We start from the raw sequence: 17,685 nt of genomic DNA on the forward strand, positions 1-17,685 counted from the left end.
ATTATTGTTGTTCTTATACCCTGTTTTTTTTTCTATAAGAATATCTTATTATCATTCATGATTGTATTTCTCAAAGCAAACAAGATCAGCTCATTTGGCGAGGGGGGGGGGGGGGAGGAGGGGGTGGACATGGACAGGTCGGGCTGTCTCCTTCCAGAGAGACAAGCTGAGAGTTGTCTCCTGTGTCGCCGGCTCCGGTAAGCGCGACGACGTCTCCGTTCTGCGGTGACACAGGGGCAGATGGGATCGCTCGCTCTCGCCAGTCTTTTCCCCGGAGGCGCCTCGGCGGGGGAGCTCTCGCGTCGACAAGCCAATCGCATCGCACCAGGCTCACACGTCCAGTATCAAACTAAAAGATGAGCTGTCGCCTCTTTGCGATAACAGCCGAGTACATCGACTTCTGCGTCACCGGTGGGTGAAAATGATGGACTTGGGGAGTTGAGCACATTTGTGTTATGTTGAGGGAGGGAGAGGTGGGGGGGATGTTGATTGATCGTGAGTGGACATAAAAGTAGAGTAGCTTTGGCCGTGTCTGAGAGAGGGTTAACATCCCCCACCTCCTCAGAGTGTCCTGATTTTTTAACCCAGATTAGTTTTTTTTGCTAAAACAGGATTTTGTACTCTATGTTTTCTCTATGTCACAGTCTTTAGCTCTCGCTTCTTACCTAATCGTGCTGTCCCAATATGGGCTAGGGTTGCAGTGTGTGGACAGTGTCTTTTAAAATCATCCCTGATCTCCTAACACTAGTACATGCCTCTATTACTCCCCCCCACCCCCTCTTGCTCCCTCGCCATCCTCCTCCCTTTGTTTTGTTCTCACACGTCAGACTCAATGCTGGAGAGTTTCTCGTACACATGGCCATTGCTTCCGTTGAAGGGGCGCGGGGGGCCAACCCCCAGCATGGAGCCGTGGTGGTTCATTCCACCGTGGCTGAGCTCTTTCGGGAATCGGGGGGTCACGTTGGACATCACCCCGGCCGTGGCGGACGCCGGCAGGTATGACGTCGTGCTCATCTGGCTCCTGAAGTCACTTCGGCTGCTTTTGGCAACTTGTTGCTGCTGCTGCTGCTGCTGCTGCTGCTGCTTTTTCATGTAATATTGTTTGGCTCCGTGCATCAGACACTGGTCGTCCCCAAAGGTGGGTATAAAGGGGTTTTGGTTTACCCTGTCTGGGTAAAGAGATTTGGATAAAGAGAACCCTCCCCCACCTCCTCCTTCCATCAAAGACCTGTCCCGGTCTCGCATGTCTCTCTCTCCGATGGAGCGGCGGTGGAGGCCCTCGCCGCCTCTGAACAGGCCGAATGGCGAGCCGGGTCTTTTCCGGCCCTCACCCGCGTAAAACAATGGGTCCCGGTCTCTTTCCCTTTCTCTCTCCGAGCCCCCGTGACGCTCAAATATGTTTGCGAAGGGGCTGGAGCCCTCCATGTAGCGTTCTTTCTCCTTCAAGCTAACACTCCTGGGTGGGGGCAGCATCCCTCCCATACCCGCGCCGCTCATCCCTCCAACGCCCCCTAGGCCCATCAGACTTCCCATCCCACCTGACTCCTCTTTCTGAAGGTCCACAAACGCGTCATACGAGTGCTGCCGCCTCAGTTGTTTGCCCAATCCTCCACTCTTTCTCCTCTGCTGGCCCTGAGGTTGAGACTGAGGGCCTGCGCCCATGCCGCCTCCTCCTCCACCTCCTCCTCCTCCCCCGCCTTTCCCTCCCCCCATCTGTTCCAAGAGGTGGTTGTTGTCCTCGCTGATATCGTAGAGGTTTCCTGTCTTTTTACAGCCCTCGCAGCGCATGCAGGTCGCAGAGCTGGGGCGGCTGTTTCCTCCGCCTCCAGAGGACCCGCAGCTCATACCACCACCGTACCCAACACCACCACCCCCTCCTCCATGCATGGACATCTGCTTGCCCACTCCTCCCCCGCTAGCCCGACAGTTCCTGCACTCCCACTCTCCCCCTGCCAGCCCAGATCCTCCCCCACTCTTTGAATCTGACTTTTTGGGTTTGCCCTTAAGAAAGTCATCCACTGGAACCAGGGTGGTGCAGGTCGGCACTCCTCCATCTCTACTCCCAGTGCCCTCCGTCAGGTCCACATGTTCCCACTGAGGGACGCCCTCTTTGGGCCGAAACTGGTCCAAATAAAAATCCCTAACGCTCTCCTTTTCTCTGAAGAGATAGGAGTTCCCGTCATTGTTACCTCCTCCACCTCCTCCTCCTCCTCCTCTCTTCCGTTCAGCGGGCAAAAGCGGTGGGGAGGTAGAGCGGTGGCCGTGGTAATGGTGGTGGCTGATGTGGTAGGGTTTCCTCCTGTAGCCCAGCTCGATCTCGTCCAGCTCCCGTCTGGACTTGGCAGAGGCCGGCCTCTTTTTCAGGCTATCGCGGTACTGTTTGCGCTTCTTGGCATTACCCTCCAGGTTCCCATAAGTTACCGTGTGCGTGGAAATGTCCGAGACATCCGAGCGTATATTCCCATCGTCATCTCCTCTGCCTCCACAGTAGCCGTGCCCAGGGATAAACGTGGAACTTGAGGCGCCTCCCTTGAAGGAGAACTTCCCGTACAGGTCCGGCAGGCCTCCCTTAAAGCTCTGGCTCGAGGGGGGAGTCTGTCCAGACAGCAGGTCAAACTTGCTCATGTTCCTGTGGGTCAGTGCTGAGCATGGCTGGGTGGTGAAAATAGGGGCCATCCCTCCGCCGAGGCTGTCACAGTCGAACATGCCCCCCTCCAGAGAACTAGCACTGCCCAGACTGTGGGGCCTGTTGGGAGCCGGTCCGCTGAGCCCCAGTGTTGAGCCATGGTGGTGCAGGTAGTGGTCCTGGTACAGATTACTGTCCTTCAGGTGGAGGTTGCCAAACGTCCTCTCCACCTCACTGATGTAGTCGCTGAACATGTTGTCTTCCGGGATGTAAGGTGGCTTGCAGTCGGAGTGGCCCGCCAAGCTGCGCCGGTGTTCAGAGATGTCATAAACAGAGGATTCCCGGCGGATAAAGTCCAGAGCGCTGTGGGGTGAGCCGTTCACCCCCGACAGGGAGGCCATGTTCTTGGCGGTGCGTAGGAGGCGCATAATGTTGGAATGCGTGTTGTTCATGGTGGCTGATGGGGAGTTCAATGCCGAGCTGCTCTTCTCCTCAATCTGCACACCGTGGATACAGCTGTAGATGCCCTGTGTGGGGAAATAGAGGCATTAAACAGTGACATTTGGTACATTTACAGTAACCATCATTATTCACTAATATTGTAATTTAAGTTGACAAAAACAACAGACTGCAGCTGCATTGCACCGTGACCATCCCCCATTTTAGAACCTACGGTAGATGACATAACGTGAATAAAGCTCTTTCTGCCGATGCCGTCCATCCATTGATCATTAAACACAATATGTCACAAGTAAAAACAGATGCTATTTATAAACAGTAACCTGTAATATATTAGCCGGCGTGAGATAAAGTGAGACAGTGCATAGAGTATGAAGACTCAGAGAGTATAGTGTAGCTGCACAGTGGATGATCGATAAAGGCAAAGGGGCTGCAAAAAAAAACCTGGGTCCCACTTGTCAATACCTTCAATCAATGTGATTAGAATTCAGCTGAACAATATCCTCCGGCAGTTATTAAACACCTCAGTTCCACTGGTGCTCGACGCCGCAGCACAATTCCCTCCGAAGAAAAAGGCCAAGCCAAGGAGAATCCGGCCGAGCGTTAAAGTGACAAAAAAGATAAACTGCTCCATTTGCATTCAGTGATGTACGATACAATATTCAGATAAAAACGATTGTACGGAGGAGAGCAAACCAGGCATGACAGATGGGGGACAGTAAAAGGATCAGATCAATTCCAAACAATGATTTTGCTCAGTTTTTCTGAATTTCTGTAGATGACTATGGAAAGAAAAGGATACTACTTAAAGATCGATGATCAGCTGACCTCCGACCTGCTCGCCACTACAGAAGGCAGGACAAGAGGTTACAGGTCAGCTAGCTGTCAAGCTTCAACTCTTCCAAACCTCCTCATTTTATCCACTAACATTGACTCATTGACCCACAGCTCTCCTTTCCCTCGACGCTCGTTTCTGCTAGTTAATTAGCTCCATGGACAGTGCCTGCATTTCAGCCAAAAAGGCCTTCAGCCCTCATTCCGCTTTTATAGATAATGTTATTACTTCTTTCCATTTCACAATCTGTAAAGGACAATTCCGGCACAAAACCAACCTAGGGTTAATAACCGATGTGTACCCACTCAATCACTGACTGAGAAATGTTTTCATGCAAATGTGTTTTTAGCTTGAAAGAAGCTAGCGCGGACCGCCGATTAGCTTACAACGCTAGTATTCGGAGCACAGGGAAAGTTAAAACAAATTGCTATTTATACACCACTAAAAAGGCTCAAAATATCACCACACTTCAACAATAGCATAATGAGGGTCCCTAAATGTTAACCAAAGCATTGAAGTGTACAGACAGTTTATTGAATGAAGAGCTGCGGGAGCTCCGTGAAAGGGCTACGAGAGATAGAGAGCTACCGGTAGTCAATGCTGCAACGCAGCCTCGTACTTCGGGAAACTGGTGGTGTACCTGTGGACATTGTGAAGCTATGGCCGCCGAACAGGAGTGTCTGTGTTGCACAGAGTGGGACCTGTTGCGTTGCGACACCCAAGAGACGCTGTGTTTTGTACAGTCTGAAGATTTCCCCTCTCTGATAAACAGGGCTGTACTTGAAACTTTTTTCCATGTCCCGAAAATAAATTGGAGACAGCAACCCAGACCGGAGGGACCAGATGGACAGTTATCCACTGAGTAAGTAGCTATACTAGACCAGTTATGTTTTACATCTGTGCAATTCCATCCATCCATCCATCTTCGTCCGCTTATCCGGTGTGGGGTCGCGGGGGGAGCAGCTCCAGCAGGGGACCCCAAACTTCCCTTTCCCGAGCAACATTAACCAGCTCCGACTGGGGGATCCCGAGGCGTTCCCAGGCCAGGTTGGAGATATAATCCCTACACCTAGTCCTGGGTCTTCCCCAAGGCCTCCTCCCAGCTGGACGTGCCTGGAACACCTCCCTAGGGAGGCGCCCAGGGGGCATCCTTACCAGGGCGCCTCCCTAGGGAGGTGTTCCAGGCACGTCTGTGCAATTATTTCAGATATATTGAGAAAATTGCCTTTGACTTTAGTTTGCATCACCAGCTGTAAGTCATGACTGGTTTTCAAGACGGCAGCTGCATGTAAACATCAACGTGAGTGTCTTTATAATCTATCTTTTCAATAAACTGTCTGTACACTTACAAAGTTCTCAATGCTTCGGTTAACATGTAGGGACCCTCAATATGCTACCGTTGAAGTGTGGTGATATTTTGAGCCTTTTTAGTGGTATAAAATAGCGATCTGTTTTTACTTTCCCTGTGCCCCGAATACTAGCGTTGTAAGCTAGGTTCTTTCAAGTTACAAACACATTCAATTAGCATGAAAACGTGTCGAAAAAGAGAACGATCGAGTGGGTACACCTCTGTTATTAATCCCTAGGTTCATTTTGCCCCGGAATTGTCCTTTAACTAGGGCTGTGTATTGGCAAGAATCTGGTGATACGATACGTATCACGATACATGGGTCACGATTCAATATATTGCAATATATTTCGATACTGTGCGTAAGGCAATATATTGGGATTTTTTTAAAGTATAATTTTAGGAAAACTACTTACAAAAAAGACGATGTGCATAAAAGTCAAAGAAGTTTACTTTAGGTAAACAATTAAGTACACAGAAACTCAAACTGCCAGTCTGGGATTGGTTCTTAGTGAGCAAATTTGTATACGCTAAAGTAGGCCATTGTTAGCTTCTAGCAAATAGTCAGGCACTGCTAGGCACGGTTAGGCAAGAACTCTAGTGGTGCATCTCAGCATAGCCATCTAGAAGTCGGGGGATTAAACACAACATAAACGTGAACCACTGTTTTACACAAATATATCTGCACGTAAACTAAACATTTTAAAAATTAAAAAATAAATAAATCGATTTTTTTCTTACACCCCTACTGTTAACAGCCAAGTATGTAAAGCTTGAGAATGGCTAAAACCAAGAGCGGTTAACATAAATAAAAAAGGAGTCCTCATATTTAAGATATACTGGATTTGGATGGAAATCTTGAAGTGGAAGACAAATTTAAAATATCACGCAGGGTTTTTCCCCCACTTAGAAGCATCTTTCAATGTTTATCTGGTCCTTCTCTGTCTTATCTGTGTTCCCTTTTTCCATCTGCCTGTTTATATAACTTGTCCTCACTTCGCATCTTTTGTTTTTCTTCTTTTTATTGTCTTGATTACACCCCACCTGCTGCCAAATCTGTCACATCTTCCCTCCCATGACTATCTATGACAACATCCCATTTTGGGCCGACTTTTCCAGAAGCATCCACATTAATCTTTAGAGGATCTTCCCCACTTCAGGTTTTGACCGCGAGGTTGTGTTGTATTGAGAAATGGTGAGAGCAAGCTCAGCTCAAGCTTTTTTAAAGGTTCCATATTGTAAAAAATGAGATTTCAATGTCTTTGTTATTATAAAGAAGGTCAAGGTGCTATATAAATACTGTGAAAGTATCAATCCACAGAGAAATGCACACAGCCCGTATTCAGAAATTGTGCCTTTAAACGAGCTGTCAGGACTGATGTCACAACTATACTATATATAGGTAGAAGGTGCCGCTGCAGTGACGTTACAGTCATTCCCCGGCTGCAATGGTGGTGCAGAGACTGCCAAGAGTCCAGGGGTTGTAGACCCAAAAACGCTGACTCTTTTTCGGGAGGGGGGCTTAAAGAGACAGGTGCCAAAACAGAGTGTTTCAGACAGAGGGTGAATACAGGTATATTCAGACAGACAGTATGAAAAAAACAATGTGTTTTTTTTAATATTAAAGCATGTTACATGTTCTAGTAGAAACCCAAAATACAAAAATAAACCTGAAAATGAGCATAATATGGGACCCTTAAAGCTTTTTCTTTTATACAAACACACACACGCACAAATAAACAACAACCACAAATGAGAACAAAAAGTTAATACTGTAGTGCATCAAATCTTGTGAATGCTGCGTTGTATTCAACCGCTGATTTTGTCTACTCCACATGCCCACATAATGTAACAGTTGGCAGATTGCTGCCAGCCCAGTGCTACAGTAGCTGATTATTTGGGCAGGGTGTGTGTGTGTGTGTGTGTGTGTGTGTGTGTGTGTGTGTGGCAATAACTGTAGCCTGAGGGTTCCTAAGAATTTTCAATCCACCGGGGGATCGCAGCAAAATCTATAAGTGATTACACTGGTACAGAGAGGCAGGAAATCAACAAATAACTAGCTGCCCCCTATGTATAAATTGCATATACTGTAGAGTGCCTATTGTACATGCTGCAGCTCATAATTTAATACTGTGTGTGTGTGTGTGTGTGGTGTAAGTATACAGTATAGTGCCTAATGCTAATCAACCTAGCTGTGATGTGATGTGAGAGCTGTAAAAAAAAAGGAGTGATTAAACCTCTAATACATTTACTGTCATAAGAGGCTTTTTAAATCAATATAATTAATTTGTTTCAGTGTAGCAGGTGGGACCTGGAGGAGCAGGTAGCCAGGGGAGAGGGAACGCTAACCGACCATGAAGCCACGTGACTCACGCCAACCGTGACAGATGTCTCCTTTTTTACATTGCCAAGCTTAAATGTTAATTGCGACAATAACAATAAAGTTTATTGGATTATGCTGTGAAATTTAAAAAAGCGGAATCAATCTGAATGGTGGAGCAAGGGAGGGGGGGGGGGGGGGGGTGGTAGAGGAGGAAGAAATGGCTGAGGCTGGAGAGAAAACACTCGTGTAAATGAGAAGGAGACGATGTGAAGCTGTGGCCGAGTGTGGAAAGATAATAAACCGGAATTTCCACTGTTCGCAATGCTCTGTGCTCCGTGTGCAAATGAACACTCAGTGAACATTTCCCCTGAATATTTTAACATTCTGAAATCATACTGGCTGTAATTGCGGACACTCGGCGTTCATTTACGTTGTCACATTGTAGCAAAGACAGAGGTGATTTCTGTAAACGAGAGCGATCGCTGGATGTTACACGGAGCATAATTGCTTTCAGATCCAGTCCCCATACACATTACAATGATGTAATAATCAAAAACAACACCAAGCAGCCAGTCTGTGGAAATGAGAAGTCAACTTGACATTTTTTTGCAACTGATATTTCATGCTCCTTCTACACAAACAGACACGCACACGCGACCATAAACAAGGCGGCAGCAACAACATGAAATTAACACCATACAAAATAATCAAAGTTGGGCACTGGAGCGTAATATTAGAGCAGAGAGGGGAAAATGTTATGTTGGGTTTTTTTCGTAGCCTTGCTTTATTGGCACAAGCAGAACCGGCACCACAGCAGCGTATCAAATGTGTGTATGGGTGGAGGGGGGGCGCAGCGGTGTGTGCTCTCTGCTATAAATTAGCCACGTGGTTTAGCCTGCGGCGGTTCACCTTCAGAGGCACGCAGTGAATTACACCGAAGCCATGTCAAAACAATTGGAATGCAAATCAAATACCTCGGGGGTGACTTTGGTCTCCTGGGATCCAGTAATCTACCCTCTCCGGTTGTGTGGCTGATTTTTGTTGAGTGAAATATTGATTTTGGCTCAACATTTTTGTAAATATTTACCCCCACGGACGCCAGAAAGGCCTGACCATCTAAACAAAAAGGTAAAAAAGCTCCCCAATTTCTGTTTGGAAGTGCCACTTTTGGTGTGGCTACATGCTTATATATTATAAGAATAAAGCAGAGACATTACAGACATGACGTAGGGCTGAAAAGACAAGTAATGGAGGTTACTGTACAGACAGGAAGGAGTTGGTGGCAGTTGTAAATTAGAGACTTATAACCTATTTGGACATTTTGTTAATATAAAATTCTGACGAGAAAGTGCAGCTGGTAGTTGTTGACTTCGGCTGCCATATCATGCTAGAATTCCTCTTTAACTCTTGAATATCTCTTGTCTATGTATTTATCCTTTAATTCCTCATACCATTCTCAGCCTCTTCCGTCCCATTTAACAGTCACCAGTAACCAGTAACATAGCTCAAGCACGGCGTTCGTTGTGACTGTTTTCCCAAGATGGCGCCTGCTTGTATACAGTACAGTCCAAAAGTTTGGACACACCTTCTCATTCAATGTGTTTCTTCATTTCCATGACTATTTACATTGTACATTCTCACTGAAGTCATCAAAACTATGAATGAACACATATGTGATTATGTACTTAACAAAAAAGTGTGAAATAACTGAAAACATGTCTTATATTTTAGATTCCTCAAAGTAGCCACCCTTTGCTTTTTTTGATAACTCTGCAAACCCTTGGTGTTCTCTCAATGAGCTTCATGAGGTAGTCACCTGAAATGGTTTTCACTTCTTTGTCAGGGTTAATTAGTGGAATTTTTTCCGTTATTAATAAAAAAGCAAAGGGTGGCTACTTTGAAGAATCTAAAATATAAGACATGTTTTCAGTTATTTCACACTTTTTTGCTAAGTACATAATTCCATATGTGTTCATTCATAGTTTTTTTGCCTTCAGTGAGAATCTACAATGTAAATAGTCATGAAAATAAAAAGGAAACGCATTGAATGAGAAGGTGTGTCCAAACTTTTGGCGGTTACTGTACGTGAACGGTATTGTCTTTCTAGACTATCTTTTTAATAAACTGTCTGTCCACTTACAAAGTTCTCAATGCTTCGGTTTACATGTAGGGACCCTCATTATGCTACTGTGGATGTGTGGGGCTATTTTGAGCCTTGTTAGTGGTGTAGAAATAGAGATTTCTTTTTACTTTAGCCGTGCCCCGACGACCAGCGTTATAAGCTAATTAGTGGTTTGCGCTAAAACTGGTCACATTCAATTAGCATGAAAACATATCCCAGAGAACAGTCGACTCGGTACACATGTGTTATTAACGCCTAGGTTAATTTTGCGCCGGATTTGTCCTTTAAGGTAAGACTGTATGTTAAAGCAATAATTACGTTTGGATGTTTTAATTCATACTTGCGGATTTATCTTTGCCATCAGATGGGTTTAACACGATTACGGAATCATGGCTGAAAAACAGTGTAACAGTAGCAAGTAGAGAAGAGTCAAACAGTCAGACAAATGACTCAGTTTGACTGTACATTAGCTGGAATTTGCCGCTGAAAGCTACACTCATACCAGACAGAGTGGGTGTACTGAACGGGGCCAGGGTGTGTTTAATTGCTTCATGAATGCAACTTTTCATTTATGAGAGGAACACTGTGTTCTTTCTTCAAATGTTGCATATTCTCTTTTTAAATATTTAAGCAACAAAAAGCTGAAGTCAAAGGTCATGACAGTGTTTACACTTACTTGGCCATTAAAATTGATTCTGATTGACATGGTGCTCTTTGGATGCTTTTATATAGACCTTAGTGGTCCCCTAATACTGTATCTGAAGTCTCTTTTATATAGACCTTAGTGGTCCCCTAATACTGTATCTGAAGTCTCTTTTATATAGACCTTAGCGGTCCCCTAATACTGTATCTGAAGTCTCTTTTATATAGACCTTAGTGGTCCCCTAATAGTGTATCTGAAGTCTCTTTTATATAGGCCTTATTGGTCCCCTAATACTGTATCTGAAGTCTCTTTTATATAGACCTTAGTGGTCCCCTAATACTGTATCTGAAGTCTCTTTTATATAGACCTTAGTGGTCCCCTAATACTGTATCTGAAGTCTCTTTTATATAGACCTTAGTGGTCCCCTAATACTGTATCTGAAGTCTCTTTCCTGAAATTCAGCCTTGGTGCAGAATTACAGCCACTAGAGCCAGTCCCACAATGAGCTTTCCTTAGGATGTGCCATTTCTGTGTCTGTAGCTATTGAGGAGGAGAGGGGGGGGGCAAGGTGGAGGGTGGGGGTGTGGCCTTGACCAACTGCCACTTTGCTCGTTTGAAAGCCATGATGTCTCTCTCTCTCTCATGGGTGGGCCAAATTCTCTGGGCGGGCAAAGCAGAGAAAGGGGAGGTAACCTTGCTCCTTATGACCTCATAAGGAGAAGATTCCAGATCGGCCCATCTGAGCTTTTCTCAAAGGCAGAGCAGGATACCCAGGGCTCAGTTTACACCTATCTCCATTTCTAGCCACTGGGGGACCATAGGCAGGCTGGGGGAACTCACATTAATGTTAAAAAACCTCATAAAGTGACATTTTCATGCCATCTGACCTTTAAGGTTGCGTGGTAGTCGTCATTTATTCATATCGGCCACTACAAAAAACGTGTGATGCTACTGGGCTTTTGCTTGATTTGACGCTTGAAGACACATGGTGTAAAAAAGCATCAGCTCGGCTGTGCTGGCTCTGTCCTGAACAGAATTTAGTGGCAATCTGAATCGGTCAGTCAGAATACTCGTTAAAAAGTACAAGCCATGGAAAGCTAACTGAAATATGGTCTCCAACAGCGTTTGACCTTACAGATGGATACATTTATTGTTTATTCATTCAGTCTAACAACATTTTGTGATACCAGCTTTAAAGTTTGAGTAGTTTTCTGTCCTTCCCTTTCCCCCCCGGCCCTGTCTCACCCTGCTGATGGAGAAGACGAAGCCGGGCTGGCCGGAGCAGATGCCCATGAAGCAGAAGCGCAGCTGCCAGTAGAACCAGTGCTCGCAGACGAAGGTGATGAGCGACAGAGCCATGGCGGCGCCGAGCATGTAGAAGACGCCGGCCATGTTGTCCACGTCCAGCTGGCTGGACATCACCTCGTTCTTCTCGTGGTGGCAGATCCCCGTCAGCCACAGGGACTCCAGCTCCTCCATCTCACCTGGATGGAGAAGGGGGAAGGAGGGGAGGGAGAGATTGGCAAAGAATTGACGGAGGAACAACAAGAGGGGAGTGGGATGGAGGCAAGGAAAGGACGGAGATACAGGGATGGATAGAATGAGAGACAAGGAGACGAGACAGAGGACGGGGGGGGGGGGCATGATGACGACATGCGGAGAAGGGTTGTTATGTTTCGTACGGGAATTGAAATAAAGAGTAAGGGTGTGAAAAAAGTGGCAAGGAATGTAAAATATAAAAGGAGAGAGGAGGGACATGATGTAATAACAGGATGGGTATCAGAGGACACGAGGGATGGAGAGATGATGCAACAGAAGAAGGGAGGAGGGAAGATGGCGGGCAGACGGTGGTGGTGGTGGTGGGGGTTATGGGAGTTGAGAAGTGAAATTCAGCCTTGAGTTTCACAGCAAGCTTCATTACCGACAGGAATAGAGTAACACACACACACACACACACACACACACACACACACACACACACACACACACACACACACACACACACACACACACACACACACACACACACACACACACCATAGCTCACGTGTTAATTTCATTGATCTTTTTTGCACTCATTTCTGCAAATAATTGTGTGTCGCTAAGTGTTTACCACACAATATGTAAAAGCTTTAGCTTTAACATGTGCATGTACAGTAGCTATGCAAACTGTAAAAGACAAGTGTTTGCATTTGTGTGCGTGCATGTATGTGTGTATGTGTGTGTGTGTGTGTGTGTGTGTGTGTGTGTGTGTGTGTGTGTGTGTGTCTCCGTGCGTCTGATGCCGGTCCCTGAGCTTCTGGACTCTTTTGTGGGTCACCTTCTGTTTCATCACGAGCTGTTCTCTATCAAAGCCGACTGTGGCAGGACGGGCGATGCTTAATTAATCATACATTCAGCCGTCGTCGCTGCGCGTCAGCGCGATTCTTGCACCGGAGCACTGGCTGGCCTCTGAGCATCAACAAAAAATGCTCCACGGCATACAAAGTCAGGGCTGGAGGCACCACACACACACACACACACACACACACACACACACACACACACACACACACACACACACACACACACACACACACACACACACACAGACATGGAGTTAAAAAGCCAGATTGGAGTTAAAAGCCAAATTTTCTTTTTTTTAACTGAGGAAACCTTTTATCATTGATTCCTGGTATTGGTTTCAAGAGCGAGAGGCATTGAACTCAACTTTCCATCCAACAGCGTATCAGAAAATCACCAATCAAAACTGAAGTTTCTTTTTCACGACATCTGTGACATATTTTTTTTCCGCTCAGGCCTGCGTCAGACTACCCAGACTCCCGTTCAGCCCTGGTTCCAGGCCACTGGGCTCTCCACGTGAGTCTGATCGCTTTCTAGGCCACCAGGATGGGTGGTGGATGGTGAAGGCGTGGCAAAGTAACATTGAAATCCTGAGAGGGGTGGGACAGGGCCGCTTGGTTCCTGTATAAGTGCTTTTGCAGTGGCACAAGGGGGATGTTACTGCAAGCCGACCCATATTCAACACACACACACACACTTACAAATGTGCTTATAGAAAACACACACACACACACACACACACACACACACACACACACACACACACACACACTAGTCTTACCTACATGTTTGAAAAATAATTAAACTTCAATAAGTCAGAAACAATACATACACAATACTCTTATTGAATTTGTTTTTAGGTTGGTAAAAATGTGTTGGTAAAAAAACTGTGTTGTAACTAGTCAAAATCTTTATCTTCATTTCTCTAACACACACACACGCACACACACACACACACACACACACACACACACACACACACACACACACACACACACTCTCACTTACACAAATGCTCTAGGCCCTCTCATTTTCAGAGGCCTGACCCATATTCACATGTTCGCACACATATATATACATATATACACACACACACACACACACACACACACACACACTCATGCACACACGGTGTTAAAATACCCCGGGAGCTATGCTGGCACCCCTAACTGGGACGCACTATAGTGGGCCCCGGAGGGCCCTTGGTTCAGAATGCTCACAACACACTGGACCGTGCCCAAATAATCTAGCAACAACACAAACGCAAACTTACTGTACACAAGCGCACACACACACACACACACACACACACACACACACACACACACACACTAAACTTCCATTACAGTTAGTTAAGACTGAACGATCCACAGTAGGCAAACAGCAGCCTGCTGCGAGTCTGTGTGTAAAAGAAGAGAAAGAGGACCACGTAGTTAAAAAGCTCGACTTCATCTGCAGGAGCAGATGAAGATAAAGGCAGACATGGATGTCAACTCAGAAGCCACAGCACCTAACCACGCTAAACAGACAGAGGTAAATGCTGTGCAGGGGAACTGCGCGGAGGACTTAGCTCTATTAAGCTGTATATCAAAACTGGACATTGTGAAATTAGACTGTTAGTGTAAGTCAATAACCTGAGCGAGCAGCTGTTGGGTTTGACATTTGGACATGTTTATGACGAAGAATTTTTGCTTGAAACCATAAAGCATGTACTATACGGGTTAGGAAGGGACATTTTGAACGCATTTCCATCCATTCTTTTCTCGTTGCAAGGCTCATTAATGCTCCAGCTAGAGCTGACAGGAATGAAGTGTTTCAAAAGAACAAGTCCTGGAGAGCTTGGACAGACTCCCATAAAAGGACAGCATGGTCGTAAAGCACAGGGCCCCTATGGTGGAGCTAAATCTTAAATTATATTCCTAGCAGCACTGCCTTACCTTTTCTGTCTGTTCTTAATATGAATGCGATTACATGTACATTTGACAAGACCCTAAAATCTTACTGTCTGAGAAGCCGGTTTTTGCCTGAGTTTAGAATAGATGTTCTTCAAAATGTTGTATGATACGCTAATTTACATGAGAAGTAAACGTAGCCACTGTAATTTGTCCCTACGGCACAGCCTGGGGCAGGATTTGTTCAAAGCATATTGCCTCAAATGAGCTCTTAAAGGATAATTCATGTTTATTAGCCTACAATTTGGATCTTATCTCTTTAGGTTTGGCCATTGTATTGTACTGTTTATTATATATAACGTTGTACTCACCAAGTTAACTGGGAATTTTTTTAAACAACCCGGGTCAGCCAAGATTGTTTGCCAACGTTCACCAAAATTATCTGTTGTGAACATCCATTACAGTTTAAAGACCAACTTCCTGGTTCATCTGTGACCTACTATACAGTACTTACTGTAGCTGTGCACGCATACAATCACTGCGCAAGAAGGGGTTAGTCCCAATAATTCAGGTGCATAGTCAGAATCTTTATCTCTCTACCACACACACACACACACACACACACACACACACACACACACACACACTATTTCCGCTTTCTATGTACACATTCAAGCCTTCCATTCGTTTATTTCACTCATCATCATTGCATCATTAAAACCCAATTTCAGAAGGTACAATTATCATATGTAGGGCCACGTGATATGGGGAACCCCAAATGAGCTACTAAAAGCTTTTGGAGGGGGGCCAATTACATGAAATATTCAACAAATAATATTCAGACACTAAAAACTCAATTTAAAATAGCCACAACATAGACAAATACCACAAAATACAGACGATCCCAGTACAAATATAACACTATTATATATTATATTCAACAATCATTTGTTATAAGCAATTTGTTGTGCGATTCGGTGCGAAAATGAATGGAAACACCTTAAAATGTCTCAAATCAATTTGATATACCAATTTGATTGCAAAACAGCATGTGACGTTATTAGGCAAAGGTTTTTATTTGCTTTAAAAGGTCCAATGTGTGGGAATTTCTCTCATCTAGCGCTGAGATCACATATCGCAATCAACTCTCTCGCACCACTCAGTTCAAAGTGCGTATTACAGCTACGGTGGCCTTCACGCTTCAAAAGGCCGGTCTCTTTTCAATCTCCTTTTTCTGGGCGAAGAAGAAGACTCCTGTTCCTGAAATTTGGATTTTGGAGTGTGGTCCTCCGTGTTTCCTTCTTCAAACTTGTCGGGGCCGGGAAGCTGCAATACCTGTTAGCAGCATTAGCAGCACCTGTGAGTTTATCATGTGACAGCGAAAACGCGACAGGTGGAGCAGTATGTCCTGTATGTCCCTTACTGGCTAACGTATTTCTAGATGGAGCATGAATATGGAGCGTCTACCCCAGTTCATGCGGACGCAAATGTAAAATTTCCAGCCAAAAGGAATACTTGGAATTGATGGTGGAGGTAAATATTCATGAAAAAACAAGTTGGTGAACGGGCAACACAGATTTTGATAATGAACGACTAAACACGTTACACACCGGACCTTTAAAGCCGTCGTATGGAAACACACTTTCACCGGCTTTATTCGCATGAATGTTTTTAAGCAAACTTCAGATAATATGATTGACAAGTGGATGGAAACATAGCTCGTGTTTCTTGTCCCGTCAGACTTGCTGCCATGTTCTTGCCATGTAACTTGTTGAGTACAATGTCATTATAACCCGGAGCGAAACAGTGGCCAAAGTCAATAAACTCCAAATGAAGCCAGACTTATCCTTCAGTGTTTGCTTCAAGGCTGTTAGTAAGAAGTTCTGTTCCTTCCCTAGGAAAATATTGCATTATCTCTTTGACTAACTCGTGCATCTTTCGAGTTATTATTTATACAACTCATCACATCGGCACAGCTGTGTGCGTGATAGAGTCTCTGCTTGCTGAGTGCATTAAACTGTGAACCAGCTTTGAATAAAACAGCAGGCTGTCTCACCGTCTCCGAAGAGCTGCAGGATGGCCAGGTCCACATGTCTCTTCCAGAGCGACTCCTTCTGGATGGCGATGCCGTACCCCGTGGTGGCAAAGATGTAGCCGCTGCCAATGGTCACCAGCTTGCAGCCCTCGTCCCTGCCGGCCATGTAGTTCAGCACGGCCGCGTCGTAAATGAAAGCATCTAGTTTGCTAATGAAAGAGAGAGAGAGAGAGAGAGAAAGGGAGAAAGATAGAGAGAGGTAGGTTACAATTAATTAGCACTGAGGAGTCAGACATCCCAGCTACAGCATTCCAATTAACCTGCTAAATAGCACTAAGCTGCTGATAAGTGTAATAGACTTCCACTTGGTTTGCCAAAGGCTGGAGCTGGCACGCAGACTGGCGAAAAGGCACACTTGATGAAAAGTGAAGAGGGGGAGCGAAAGTATTATAGGAGTTAATCAGCTACTATATGTTTACATGAAGATAAGTAGGAAAGATATAAATAGGGGACTTAGGCGTTGCTTCTTTGTTTAACTATTTTCCCCACACTTTACTCTCTATTACAATATAATGACCATCGTTTGAAACTGCCATGCTTTTGATTCCCTTAAAAGTAATATTTCAATTCCGCCCCTTTAATAAATTCAACAGAATAAAAAATTCTAAAAATTAACAGGTTTTTAATATAATAAACTACAGACATAAGACATGCTTACATGCCTGAAGCCAAGGCATACATGAGGGACTTAAGTTTCAAACATATAAATGGGATCCTCTAATTTGATTTTTTTATTAAAAATCAACTGTGCAGTTTCTCACCCGGCCTTGAGAGAGGCCAGGGCCTCGTTGACGTTTCTCTGATGAAACTTTGTCATGTAGGCGTGCATTTCTGGATAGTTGTTCCTAATGTTTCTCTCCGTACTCCCGTTTGGGACCGTGCCGAACCGAAACGGAGGCGAGAAGTCGTTGGGACTCTGGAACTAAACGTGGAAGACAGAGTATGGAGAGAGAGAGAGAGAGGGGAGGAGGAGGCATGTTTTAAATAAATTCAAGGTTA

At 45.1% G+C, this 17,685-nt stretch overlaps 1 protein-coding gene across 1 annotated transcript in view; it reads right to left on the bottom strand.

Moving 5' to 3' along the window:
- Positions 1-814: 814 nt before the first annotated feature.
- The window catches only part of grin2ba (glutamate receptor, ionotropic, N-methyl D-aspartate 2B, genome duplicate a), a 65,430-nt gene continuing 48,559 nt past the window's right edge, over positions 815-17,685 (bottom strand). The window contains exons 11-14 of the mRNA XM_028599103.1: positions 17,448-17,608; positions 16,648-16,835; positions 11,602-11,840; positions 815-3,153 (exon numbers count right to left, since the gene is read on the bottom strand). Coding sequence (XP_028454904.1) covers positions 817-3,153; positions 11,602-11,840; positions 16,648-16,835; positions 17,448-17,608 — 2,925 coding nt within the window. The 3' untranslated portion in view covers positions 815-816. The remainder of the gene's footprint in view (positions 3,154-11,601; positions 11,841-16,647; positions 16,836-17,447; positions 17,609-17,685) is intronic.

The sequence above is a fragment of the Perca flavescens genome, chromosome 15, assembly GCF_004354835.1.
Source record: "Perca flavescens isolate YP-PL-M2 chromosome 15, PFLA_1.0, whole genome shotgun sequence".
NCBI classification, from domain to species: Eukaryota; Metazoa; Chordata; class Actinopteri; order Perciformes; family Percidae; genus Perca; species Perca flavescens.